This window comes from Sinocyclocheilus rhinocerous, unplaced genomic scaffold (assembly GCF_001515625.1).
Source record: "Sinocyclocheilus rhinocerous isolate Xijiao unplaced genomic scaffold, SAMN03320098_v1.1 scaffold257, whole genome shotgun sequence".
Classification (NCBI taxonomy): Eukaryota; Metazoa; Chordata; class Actinopteri; order Cypriniformes; family Cyprinidae; genus Sinocyclocheilus; species Sinocyclocheilus rhinocerous.
The window spans coordinates 793,903-807,894 of record NW_015634026.1 but is presented as its reverse complement, the minus strand read 5'-3'; the positions used below and the strand labels follow the sequence as shown (position 1 = coordinate 807,894).

Genomic DNA, 13,992 nt, shown 5'->3' with positions numbered 1-13,992 from the left:
CCTTTTCACTCCAGGTGCTGAAAACAGATAATTTCCAGAGTTTCCTACCTTTTATAATGACACATTATAGAATGATTATCTTCTAAACCATTGTAAGATGACTGTGGTTGACATTTTTAGAGAAAATGTTTTCCTAATCCCATAAAAACTCTTTTTTTAAAAACCGGGGACAAAGGGAAAAAAGATCATCTCAGCGATCATCAAAAAAAAAGTTGCCAGGAAGATACAAATCATCTGCTGTGTCACCGTGTTAACCCAGCTATAATGAAAGACAGCAAATCATCTGAGTGAAATACAGGAATGCAGATCACACAGCTGCCTGTCTGCCATAATGCATACAGAGCAGCTCCATACGGCCACTGACAAATCTGTTCGGACCTCAGGTGAGAAGTGAATCCTGTGAGGACGTCGCTGAGCTTCTGCTCTTAGACCTCTGACATGAGGCCACACCGGCTGGGAAACACTGTGGGGCGCTAAGTGCTACCCTGTCATTCCCAGAGATTCCTCCAAGCAGAAGACTTCCGTGACTTGTCAGCCTGGATAAGAAACAACCAAGCTAGGTTCTGGCGATCTCTCAGGACATCTTCAGCGCAAGTGTTGTCACTGGGAAAGAATGTCTCTTGGAGGGCCATCTGGGTTGCAACCAGGATACGGTTCAACCGCAGATTCACATTAAAACATCAACCAAAAAAAGTTAAGCAACAAAAAAAAATGCATTTAATCAATGCTTAGAACTTTTAAAGGGAAAAAAAGCTATAGAAAGGTGAGGCACAACAGAGTTACACATTTCTTAGGCAAACGAAGGCAAAAATACATCCGACAGGAAAGTGCACAAAGAACGAAGGACTGGAATTGCACGAAAACAGCATAAAAAGGACATTCTCTTCATTCATTACAAACCCTGTGTTGTGCTTTCAGAAATGGGGGTGGATGGGTTGGGGGGCGAGCTGAACAAATCTGTTTCTGTTTTGCCATTCAGAGAGGCCCTCCATGCAGAACCCTGCCACAACTAACATTACAAAAAAAAGACAGACGGCAAAATGAGGGAAGTGCAAAAGAACGCGGGAGCTTTGCATTACGCCGCAATTGGGAGACAAAAGCTTGGCTAGCGGGTAAACAGGCTGTTGCATTTCCGCTTGCCTGCGTGGGCTGAATCCCCTTTAGCACCCAGTATCTTTTCTAGAGACAGAGACACTAGAATCTGAGGCATGAGAATGGTAAAGATCACAATTAAAACTGCACAACAATATGAATTTGCGTCTCACCTGTGTATTGGTAAAACAACTGGGCTGAACTTGTTATGTGGTTTCACATATGCTGACAGTGAGCCTACCTCTACGACATCTAATTTGCACAATGCCATGCATGAGTGCACCAGAAGTAACAGGCCGACAGGATCCAGATACATTAACAAAGAAGCAATGGTTTTTCGGATGACTATGGGACTTTTCAGCTTGTCCCAATCTCTAACTAGCCTCATCAGAAAGAAGCACATCCCCTGTCTCTCCGTATCCTTTATGCAGACTGGCAAGAACAAGATGCATTGTGTTTTCATGCGTAATTGGTTTACTGGTTGGAGAGGCTTAAATGAAAGGAGAAGCTGTCTAAGAGAAACCGAGCCAAATAGTGCCTTTGTCTTTGGCTTCCATGTGCCCTCCCCACCTTCACAACGGGGGATTCGACCAATCGGTGCCTCGCAAGCTGTTGGACAAGACCCTCACCAGCAGTCCTGCTGAATTATTAACGCAGCCCCACAGGGCAAGAGCGGGAACAAACCTGGGGAACTTTATACTACACTGCAGCAAGGACAACTGGATATTCCTCAATCAAATCTACGTATCCTGAGTAATGATTAAAACATGACTGTGCAGAAAGCACAAGTGGCACTTTTGCTGATTGTTCCCACATTACTCTTGATACAAACACAGGGTCTTACAAAAAAGTGGAATTAACTGCCAATCTTTGGGATGAAGGAAGAACATCATTACACGTCAACGCACAAGAGTTGCGAATCTAAAGTTTGATTTGCCTTTGCAAAGGTGTGATGCCCGACAGTTGCCTCCATCCATTTTCCAGCTTGCAAAAACCCAAGAAACCAAGATGCCGCATTTAAATCAACACCAGAAAATTGAGTCTCAAATGGAGTCTAATATATTCATTCTAACAGAGTGAAGCAAGTATGGCTTTTGACTGGTTAGAATGACCCAACCGGAGAAACAAATATATTGAAAACCCTGCACTTCAATTTGATTTGATTGATTTAGGAATGCACACGGTGCTTCCTTCTGATTTACAGAGAAAGTGACAAATTCTTGAGCATTTACTTTCCAAATCACATTGGCGTACAAAAACATCTGCTACTGCATGTGTAAATTCATATATTTCCCTCAAATGTTTGACATGGCCTAACACCTGGAACTCACATGTGAGACGGATCTCTACAGTAATGGCCAAAAAAGTTTCTTTTCGCCTCACTCTCCTTCCCACATGCTCCAACGTTCAACCTCCCAAACTTCTTACATTCCCTCTCTGATGTCCTCTGCTTTTAAAAGCATGTCCTTTCTCCGACAGAAACACCGCAAGGGTTCTTTCTGTCTCCCTGCTGCCGTCAGCTGCCAAAACACGCAGGTTGCAGCGATGAGCACTATAAATATGATGTACAGCTTATGCGGTGCCACTGACCTCACAACACGCGCCGAAGGAGTGCGGGGGAGCAGGTGCCATGCAGATTTATGACACTCAGCGAGAACTTTCACCCTCTGCGTACTCTCATGCCCCAACGAGCAGAGAGTCCGGCCTGTGATGACTGAACACATTCACTCCTCCATGAAAAAACAGCATGTGGGAGAAATACAGTGTGAATGTAAAATGTGCGATTGTTTGGATACACTTTCATAACTTTGCCTGTGGCACCTGGCACTGCTGAAAGTTCTCCAGCCACCCCCTTGTTTGGGAAGTTTTGGAGAGTTCTAAAGTAGTGTTGTTGAGTTATTCAAGGATTTTTTGGTGATTTTCTGCCGTATTCAAATTTAATTTGAATAAATGCAAATTACATTTTAAATGCTAGTCAGATGTGCATCAGAATTTTTCTAAGATACATGTCAGCATTTCCAGCAAGAGATTTTTTTTTTTCCAAATCTGCCAATCGGGTGCAAACTCATTTGACAGTCACGAGGGGACCATATGGACCTCCAGACTCAACACAAAAACAGGGGTGTTGAACTTTTCTTTTTCCCTCTCGTCTTTTTTCCTTGAGGTGCATTCCACTTACGACTCAAGCTTAAAAACGACTGCTTCTTTGGAATTTTGAAAGCCATTTAATCTTGTATACCAAATGGCGCTTAGCTAGCACTTGGCAACGCCGAGACCATTTTGTATTCCTTCACCCATACTAATCTCAGCTGCAATAATAAACAAATTTAAATTTTTTATCCCGTGCCAAACAGACGTGTTGCAGAATAATAAGAACCTCAGCACCACCAGCTTCTTATCTCCAACTAGTCCTCTCCTTTCATTCTCCACAGCACTCCAGTCGCTCTTGACAGAATTAGCCTGGGTCAGCATTGAGAGTTTAGCCTGATGTCCCTATTTCCTGGGACACGGGGCGAGTTCAGCTCCAGGATTTGTGATGAAAAGAGATTGGATGGGGAAAAACGAATATAAGAAGTGCCCACATCTTCTCCTCTTGTGGAGAAAACCCTCTGGTTGACTGCGGTGGAGGTAATTACATCTCAAGTGGGATCGGACCTAAAGGAAGGACCCGCATTTGCCATGTTTTCCGCCCTGGGGAGAAGCGAACGCTTTGTGGGGAATATGCTTTGTGGATAAGCTCCATTGTAAGAGTGCTTGTGTTCCACGAGGGGTGGAAAAATTTAACCCCGAACGTGTGGGAGATTTGCATTTGCACATCCCTGAGGCAGAAACCATAGCCCTAATAATACAAGGCATTGGGAAGGCGGTCATACTAATGATTGTGGGGCCTTCAAGGTCAGGACTCTAGGCCTGAGCAGGACCCCATAATGAGGATGCACAGGAGACGGGACTAATCCAGTCTCAGACTGTCACGTCCAGACAACCAGGTGCATTTGGAACCACCACAGACAGGTTTTAGGCAGCATGTGCAGCATTGTTGCAACAAGATGCATGAATACTACATATCACAAACGGATGAAATTCTTTATCATACCACCCAATACATAGCTTTTCATTCTATTTCCAAGATTCAATCTTCGATAAGGGTAAGAGGTACAGAAAGCTTTCATGGAATATATTTGAAATGCCAAAGATGTCTGGACAAACATTTGCTGTGTTGACCTTCAATTTTCCTACTTCCCTACAGTCTCTTTTCCAAAGAGTTGGAATAAATAGCATGTCAGTGCTCCTACAAGAGATCTGTTTGCCTTTCACAAACAGTTATACAAAATGAAGCCAACGTGATGCATCTTTGATGCTCATTTTTGGGGCTGAGGGCTTTTGAGACAGAACTACATGGCCATTCTTTGCACAAAAGTAGTCTACAAAGATAAAAGCTCTGTTGAAAACTCCCTTCAACTGCCTTAGAAACTGAAATAGAACATCCAAAGTGACTTATCTGGAACATTCTACATACACAGAAACATCATGCACAACTGACTTCAAAAAAGGGCGATGCAAGAGAAGGGGTGCATTACTTTATAATATAGCAGATAAATAGCATAAATATAAAGCAGATAAACTGTTTTAAACTATTACTGGTCCAGTATTTTTACCAGAACAAATTACATTTGCAATCAATGTTTTCCATCGTTTTTTTCCTTTTTGAAAGAAAATAATACTTTTTATTCAACAATTATGCATTAAAAAGTGCTGTTTTTAAACTTTCGATTAATCAAAGAATCCTGAAAAAAAACATTGTTTCCACAAAAATATTACGCACAACTGTTTTCAACATTGGTAATAATAAGAAAGTTTTCTGCACCAAATCATAATATTAGAATGATTTCTGAAGGATCATGTGACGCTGAAGACTGAAGTAATGATGCTGAAAATTCAACTTTGCTATCGAAGAAAAAAAAAAAGTTTATTTCTGTCATTTAAAATTGCAATAATATTCCAAAATATCATTGTGCATGAGACTTTTTTTTTTTAAATCGAACCCAAACAATAGTGTATGTATGAAGGCAGATTCTAACAAAGAGCTACAGTAATATCTAAGAGCTCTGTAAATGTTTATGAATGTTTTAAAAGTAACTGAAGAGTTTGCTATGCTTGCTGACAGCACTTAACATTATAATACTCTAGCTCTACAACTGCATTATGAATTGGAAAGACTAATTCAATGTAAGAACTGAAAGATATTACAAAACAAATTTTTATTACAGTCAGGCAGACTATAAATATCATCTGTACCGTATCTCTGTCCTTGTGAGATTGTGAAACAGAGTGCTCTCTTGAGGCTGTAGTGTCATTTTCTACACTCTATACCAGCTATTCTCATCTTCCACTGGATCACCCACATAGCCAAAGCCGCCTTTTCACTTATCGACTTGTTTCTCCAGTGAAGGTCAGAATGTTAGCAAGCTTTCTCCAAACATAACACCACACTCACTGCAGGAGACTCTCTGCTCTGGCCCCTAGAAGGTGAACTCTATTTCCACTTAAGCAAAAAGGGTCAGGGATCTTCTCTCACCGATTGACTCATCTCATCTGAGTGCATTTAATCTGGAAATTGAGGTTCTGGCTGACTCTGCTCCTTCATGTCACAAGCGTCAGAACGTTCTAGGCTTCTCTCCCGAAAATAACATAGAAAGGGTGTCCAATTTCCACAGCTTGACATTTGTAAAGAATATAAACAGTTTATGAATGGTAAAACCTCGCTCGATACAGATTCATCGACAGACTTAAGGTGAAGGTTATGCAAAGGCCATGGAAATCCAGGAAGAATAAGAGACTCTACAGAAGGACCTGCAATGATTGGATCTGAAACGGGTCATATCTCCATAAAAACTTCATGTTATCACCAGGCAACCCGTAATTTATCTTAAAAAAATGTCAAAAGCTCATGAAAGAGATGAAAAGACACCCACAATAAAGCAAACATGTTATTTAAATAAGATATTTGAGAGAAGCCCTTCTAGGGTAAATATAAAGCAGTCTTTTAGGTAAGAAGAAAGAAGCAGTACCTGTGTAGCCCAGAGAGTTGTCGTCATCGTGTTCTGCAGTGGGGGCCTCTGTGGCCCTATTGCTAGTCCCCTCCTGAGTCCCCGTGTCTGTTGGAAGTAACACAGACTCTAAGTCCTCGAGCAAAGAGTATTGGGCCAACGGCGACACGGTAGCGCCCCAGTATCCCTGATACCAACAGATGAGCAGTACTAGGCTCTGCAGACAGTGACTTTTGAAAAGTCTGCAATTGCAATCTCCAAACTGCATTATCAAGTCAAGAAAGCACTTCAAACTTCCCCAAAACAAATATATAGAAGCTCCAAGGTGTTACTCAATTTTTAGCCATTAATCCATTGGAGAATCCCAAGAGCGCAAGTCCTAAATATGGCATTTTCCTTCTCTTCACAGGCCTAAAGAGATGCAGTTAGCCCTGAACGTCTATGTGTATGTCTGAGGAGTGACGATGTGTGCCCTCTTGCAGCGCATGGGCAGAACTAGGACGACCCAACTGCAAATACACACAAAGTCACTAACACACACCCTATTTAGATCTGTATACAGTCATTGACTAAACTAATTCCCCAATCAGCGCATGTCGCTTTTCTGGAAGATGGACTGACAGCCCTCCTCTACGCCTGGTTTAGAAAGGGAGGACCAGGCAGGGGGTGTGGCAGATGCCCCCCATCATGGCGAAGTGTGGGATAAATCAGACTGGAGCCATGCCCACTTCCATTGTTGGGCACTGACAGGGGGTTAATTTGGGATGAGGGGAGGTGAAGGGGCCTGTTTAATATAAAGGGGGTCAGAATGGGCCAGATGACTGGGAAGCATCCTGTCAGGACCGTCATGGCCGTGAATGAAGATTGGCATCATTTACGGAGATAAAACGGCAGACAGGCAAAACAAAAGGAAGTCATTGGAGAGCACTTAGAGCTCGGGGAAGTGTGACCACTGTCTGTCCTTTCGTTCACCCTGTCGCTAAACCTCACTAACAAATATTGCTAATCCTTCAACATTTCAAAGTCATAATTGAGTGCTTGAATGATTTTCAGGAGAATTCAAATGCCTATTTTATGACTTGGGCCACACTAGCTAGCACTTCTGTTGATGCATTTAATGAAATGACACTTTTAGCCTGCTATATGCTGAGATGGCAGATTCTCAACAAACACCTCACTGAGTACGTTCACAGGATCCCAAGGTCGTGACCATCATGAGACTGTTGGCTAGCTTGTGTTGGAAGCATTCAAGCATTCCAAATACAACATTTGTGCACTTTTAGCAATGTTAAAGGACAGTTCATGAACATTTAACATCAAGCATGCAAACACATAGAACTCACACATTTACTTGAGTCTGTCTGTTTGTGTATAGACACCATATTGACTTCACCATACCATCAGGCTTTTCTGTTCAAACCTCAAAACCCAAGTTCTTTGTAATGCAAATGAATCAATAAATACGATTTTAATACCAGGTCTACAAGCATAGACACATTTAAAGCTTTTATTCAATATGTAATCGCTACACAGAATTAGCACAACTCACAGAATTCCAAAGGATTGGAAAAACCAACATCCACAAAATTCTACACACAAATTTATATGCTAAACATCTTTACAGCAAATATTTTGGAAAATAGAAAGCTCAAACATATTTATTTAAAAAAAGAACAAATATTGTATACCCTGAAGGGGAATCAATGTAGACAAGGAAACCTTGAACATTCTAGCTCCAAAACTGTACTGGCTACTGTAGAATATGGATTTATGGTGGGTTTGGAGAGAATACTTCATGATTCATTAACAGGTGGTGTGCCCAGATGCCCTGGAGGACACACAAACAAAAACCTGGTGCTCCCTCAGATTCAAATGGCCCTGATCCACACAAACCAATCCAAAATGCCCTGCCTCCCCTGATGGCTAATTAAACCAAACCTTATGCGGCTAGCTGACATGTCTACATGGGCCCATTAGAAGGATGTTCCCCATGCACCCCAAAGCCCCGGCTGTCCGCTCATTTTCAGACACACACCCTGCTTTCTCGTTTTCTGGCTTTATTGATTTAAGAAGAAGTTGATGTACTAGCTCAATAACAGTGGACCCAGACAACCAACATAAACACAACAACAACAATTGAATTCGTTCATCTTAATGGCTTTAAAAATCAAGGCCATTTGTTGAGTCTGCCATCAGTCGGTTAATTATTTTTTAAGGCAGGAGAGGGCAAGGGAATTATAAAGAAAATGAGTTACCGTGTTAATTAACACACCTCTTTTTTGATAGCAACTTCTCATTTTTAGTTCAGCTTAAAGCCCTGATTTATGAAAGGGGTTTAATTAAGTCACACAAATTAACTTAGCTGGACACAAATTAATTCGTGCAGAGAGAAAGAAATATGTGAACAGTGCAACCAGACTGCAAATTACCAAAGATTATGTTGAATGATTGTGTGGATGGACACAGCTTTTGGTCTGCAGGAAAGAGGAAGGGAACACACACGGAGAACATACTATTTCTGATTACGAATAGATTCAGAATGTTAAACAACTTGTTTAAAGGACGTGTTAAGACATTAAATTAATAAAATTGCTCCATACCTGCAGCAATAATCATATGCAGCTTATGCCAGCAACAATCCAACAGTGCCCATGTAAAACAAGCAAAAATCTATAATTCTACAGATATGTGGTGCAAACTACTCTAATCTGAGAGAAAAAAAGAGACCACAATTTTTAAAACAATTTGTTTTTGCTTAAATTGGTCAAAGTCTTCACCAAACGATTCAAGTAAGAAGCTAGAAAAATATAGATGTATAAAAAAATATAAAAATATGGTGTCTCTCATGCAGTTTTTTGTACAATTTAAATTACTGAAATTTTGAAATTGAAGATCTTAAGCCTAAAAAATATAGAATATAAAACAGAATATTACATAAATATAGAATATAAAATATAGAGGTATAAAAATATTTTTAAAAATATGGTGTCTCTTGTGCAGTTTATGTACAATTTGAATTTATGAAATTTTGAACTTTAGAAATTTGAATTTGAAGTTCTGAAGCCTAAAAAATCTAGAATATAAAATAAATAATATAAAATATAAATAGAGAATATAAAATATAGAGGTGTAAAAAATATAAAAATGTGGTGTCTATGGAAGCCCGTTTCCGACACTGAATAAAAAACAAAAAAGGTAATTGTGACTTTTTATCTCACAATTCTGACTTTTTTTCTCAGAATTGCGTGATATAAACTTGCAATTCTGACTTTTTTCCCCAGAATTGCGTGATATAAACTCGCAATTGCAAGTTAAAAAGTCATAATTGTGAGATATAAAATCGCAATTCTGAGGAAAAAGTCAGAATTGCATGATATAAACTCACAATTATGACTTTTTTTCTCAGAATTGCAAGTTTGTATCTCGCAATTCTGAGTTATAAAGTCAGAATTGCGAGATATAAACTCGCAATTGCGTGAAAAAAGTCAGAATTGCGAGTTTTTATCTTGCAATTGTGACTTAATATCTCGCAATTCTGACTTTATAACTCGCAATTGTGAGTTTATATCACGCAATTCTGAGAAAAAAAGTCAGAATTGTGAGTTTATATCTCGCAATTCTGACTTTATAACTCGCAATTGTGAGTTTATATCACGCAATTCTGAGAAAAAAAGTCAGAATTGTGAGTTTATATCTCGCAATTCTGACTTTATAACTCGCAATTGCGAGTTTATATCTCACGATTCTGTGAAAAAAAGTCACAATAACCTTTTTTTATTTTTTATTCAGTGGCGGAAACGGGCTTCCATAGGTGTCTCTCTTGCCGTTTATGTACAATCTGAATTTATGACATTTTAAATATCACAATTTTGAATTTGAAGTTCAATTTGAAGTTGAAGTTAACTTTTAAATAAACATTTGTATAAACATTTTATCAAATCTATACAAATGTCTCAAAAACAATTCAATTTTGTTAAATGTCATAGGTATAGATTTCAAATTCAGACCTATAAAATATGCCCCCAATATATACATTTTATGTCTAAAATCCAAATGTGCAAAACTCAAATTTTATTTTATTTTAGTCATTATGTATCTATATTTAAATTGTGGAAGAATCACCAACAACTACCATTCAAGTTACACACCAGTTTTAGGAATTTGTTCAAATCTTTAACCTCAAGTAGGAGGAACAATAATAGTGATGCTAGCCTTAGCAGAACTGGATCTGCTAATACCAGATCCAGTTCTGAGACAGCAGCCCAGCAGTTAATATCATCAGGGCTCCAGCCGGACCACACCAGGGTCCGTGGCTCTCTGAGGGTCTGATTAGCTCCCGTATTATTGAAAAGTACCAAGGGAGGGATTATGCAGATGAGGGCACTGCGGTCCACACAGTGGGCAGGAAACCAAGCATCATAATGAGAGACTACAGAAGAGCTTTTCCTTCTGTACGGGATGTACAGACAGGGAACAGGGGAGAAATGGTTATGGGAAATTACAGGGTGGTTTCAGAGAGCTTAGGAGAACCAGACCGTCTGGCATCTAGATATTAAATAAGTTAAGGCCATAGACATATCTATAGTGCTCTTGAGGTTGTTAGTGTTGGCCCACATTTTACTACTCTTTTATAGCCTATATGAGACTTAATGTAATTCTTAGTTAAGTATTAGTGAAGTTTCAACATTGATGAAAGTCTCAAATTTCGCAGATGTTTCTCCTTAGGTGTCTTAGGAGAAATATAAATAGAAACAATTGACATACAATAACAGTGTATTGTAGAGCTGTATAACTAATGTAAAACAGCATAAACGATGAAAATTTAAAGATTTGAGTTCAATCTTGATTTTTTTTTTTTTTCAAACTGTGCTATCTTAGCAAACTGGATTACAGTTCGTAATAAGATGAAAAGTACAAAAAAGAACAAAGCTTTCTCAAGAGGAAAAAACAAACAAAAGGCAAGCCAACCTTAGGCAAGAGGTGTCCATTTGTTCACCACTCATTTTTGTACAAGAAAACCAACTGAGATATTAAAAAGATCGCAGGAAACTGATGATAAATCTTTGAGTTCATTTTGAGATCTCTTTTGATTTCAAACTGTGCTATCATGACAAATCTTTCTTTGTAGGGGAAAAAAAAATCGGAAGCAGGAACCTAAAACAAGAAGTTTCCATTTGTTCTCCACTTAATCTCATTGCTGTATTAAAAAAAACAAAAAAAACCCATCTAATTTGTGATTTTCTGTCCTACAAAGTATGTGAATGAAATGTTATTAATCAAACAGCATGCCTAAATTAAAATCATGAAACTTATACAATTTAAAATTAATTTATTAAAAGTTTAACAAAAACAATCATTTTAGCGCCCTAGAAATGTTTTATTTTTTCTCATGTTCTGTTTTATTTTTTTACCAAATTCTAATGCTAGCCTTATTCATTTATTTTTACAATTCTTTTTTAAAAGAAATTCTGTCTTGTGTATTTCAATTAAACCAAACTTTTGTTTTGACGGGTTGCCATGAGGACCTTTAAGCTTCTGTGTGTATATGATATGAGGATAGCTTTACTCAACTGAAATGGTACCGTAAAATTAGCATTATACAATAAATTAATTTTTTATGACTGGATTCCACGATTCCGTCCAGGTTTAACTGCATCGTGTCATAGGGCCCTACATTAAAAAAGCAAATGTGTGCTTATATAATCACTCAAACAACAACCAATCTCAGATGTGAATGTGAATGAGATGTGAGATGTGAATAAAAAAAAAATCTAAATTAAAAAATAAATTATTAAAAAATGTTTAAAAATTCAAAATTCAAAAAAAAAAAATGAAACTATGGAATATCATAAATGTCAGTAGTTTAAAAAGTACAACTAATTTGAATAAAAAGTAATTAAAATTTAACTGCAATATCCACTCTTCCAGTTGAGTGTTGTAAAAGCCAAGTATATTATTCAAATGTTCAATGGCAGTCAATGCATAAATCAATGACATTCACTCACCATTTAGTTTAATGCAAAGTTAAAACTGTTCATCTGATAATAAAGCAATAAAGTAAGACAGACTAGCTTTGAGGGGCTTCCCAACCTCATTTATTTTGAGCGATGTGGTTGGATATATGATTATGCATGTGCTTGTTCACATACTCAGCTAAGAATGTGAACGCCAAACAAACAAGTCCAATCATCTGCTGACAAGTTGACCTGAAACACATCCAACAACCGCTGTCCAAAAACAGGCAGGAATTCTACAATGAGAACATCTGATTAGCACCGGTGCGAATGCTTGTGGCTCACTGAGTCACGGCGGTCATAGCATGTTCAAGTGCTCTAGGAATAATCCTATCAATCTACGTCAAAATCGCGGCAGGCCTGTGAAAGCCAGAACAGCTGGCGAGGTCTCACGCAGCTAAACAGAGCACATGATGGGCATCGCTCAGGCCACAGAGGTTAAAGCGCTCGGTACAATAAGCTCTTCTGTGGCGAGTAAATGAAAGCCACTTCAGGGTCTGAAGACCGTGGTGAAAGGGCACAGCTGCTGAATGCAGCGGCCACAGAGGTTAAAGCGCTCGGTACAATAAGCTCTTCTGTGGCAAGTAAATGAAAGCCACTTCAGGGTCTGAAGACCGTGGTGAAAGGGCACAGCTGCTGAATGCAGTGTTATAAAAGCCCAGAGTTACAGACATGATTAATGATGAAGCTCTCCACAAGGACAAGCCACCTTCAATCTGACGGACACGCTTTGCAAGGTTTTATTCTGAGCTCTTCTTCAATTTTATGAGGACATTTTTGGTCTCTGAAGGTAATTGTGTACTTAGAAGCCATTTTGGAGTCACTAAAATGACACATTGAGCCTTGGTGCTCATGTTGGTGGTTCAAGTTCAAATCAAGTTTTTGATACAAACCAATGCCATCCTTTGTTGTCCTACTGTTATATGAATAAAAGGTGACAAAAAGGTCAAAGAGTGGAAGTTAAAGTGCATTTGAAGTTTAAAAGAGTCACTTTGTGAACTTTCAATATTATTTATTTAATTTTTGCATTTACACTGCTGTTCAAAAATGTGGGGTCAGATTTTTTTTTTTTTCAATAGATGAATATTTTTCAGACATTACATTTATCAAAAGTGACTGTAAAGACTTTTTACACCTTTGCAAATTATTTCAAATATTCTTTCTATTCATCAAAGCAAAAAAAAAAAATCCTTGCATTGATGAGCTTTGGTTCTTCTTTCAAAATTCTTTTAAAAACGGTAGTGTTAATAATTATTTGCTCCATAGAGAATACTCATACAGAGACATTCATTCTGAAAACGAAGTCTGAGATCCAGGGTACATTCCTTCAAGGTCACGGTTCTTCAAAGACAATATCTTCAAAAAAAGCCTTTCAACACTGAGCTTCCTCCAGCCTTGCAGCCACTGCCATCATTAGCAAAGTGCCAACATGACAATAGCAGGGGAATTCTTCTAGATTTATTAAGAGTGTGACAAAACCTCTGCTAATTCACCAGAGCTCCAGGCTTTGAAGCGGCATTATTCCACCGCATGCTCATGTCTGAATCGTATCCATCTTCAACCACCGCCACACTTCGTTGTGGGCAAAAGAGTCGAGGTTTCATTCTGAAAGAATCTCTACTTGATGATGATACATTCTTGGACTTATTAGCATGTGTGAGAGACAAAGAGGGAGAAAGTGAAAGAAATATGGCTTATACTGTAAGCACTAACCTCACTTACCCTGAAATGATTAATTATGTTATAGAGGCTTTCTGTGGCATTCTAACTGAAAGAGTTCAGGAATTTGTTTCTTGTGGAAGAATATTATATATATTCATAAAAAAAATACATTAATA

The 13,992-nt window shown here is 38.6% G+C and overlaps 1 protein-coding gene across 1 annotated transcript in view; it reads right to left on the bottom strand.

The window, feature by feature from the left end:
• LOC107745216 (roundabout homolog 1-like) overlaps positions 1-13,992 on the bottom strand; it is a 270,426-nt gene that overhangs the window by 192,802 nt on the left and 63,632 nt on the right. Inside the window, exon 2 of the mRNA XM_016559072.1 lies at positions 6,162-6,248. Coding sequence (XP_016414558.1) covers positions 6,162-6,248 — 87 coding nt within the window. The remainder of the gene's footprint in view (positions 1-6,161; positions 6,249-13,992) is intronic.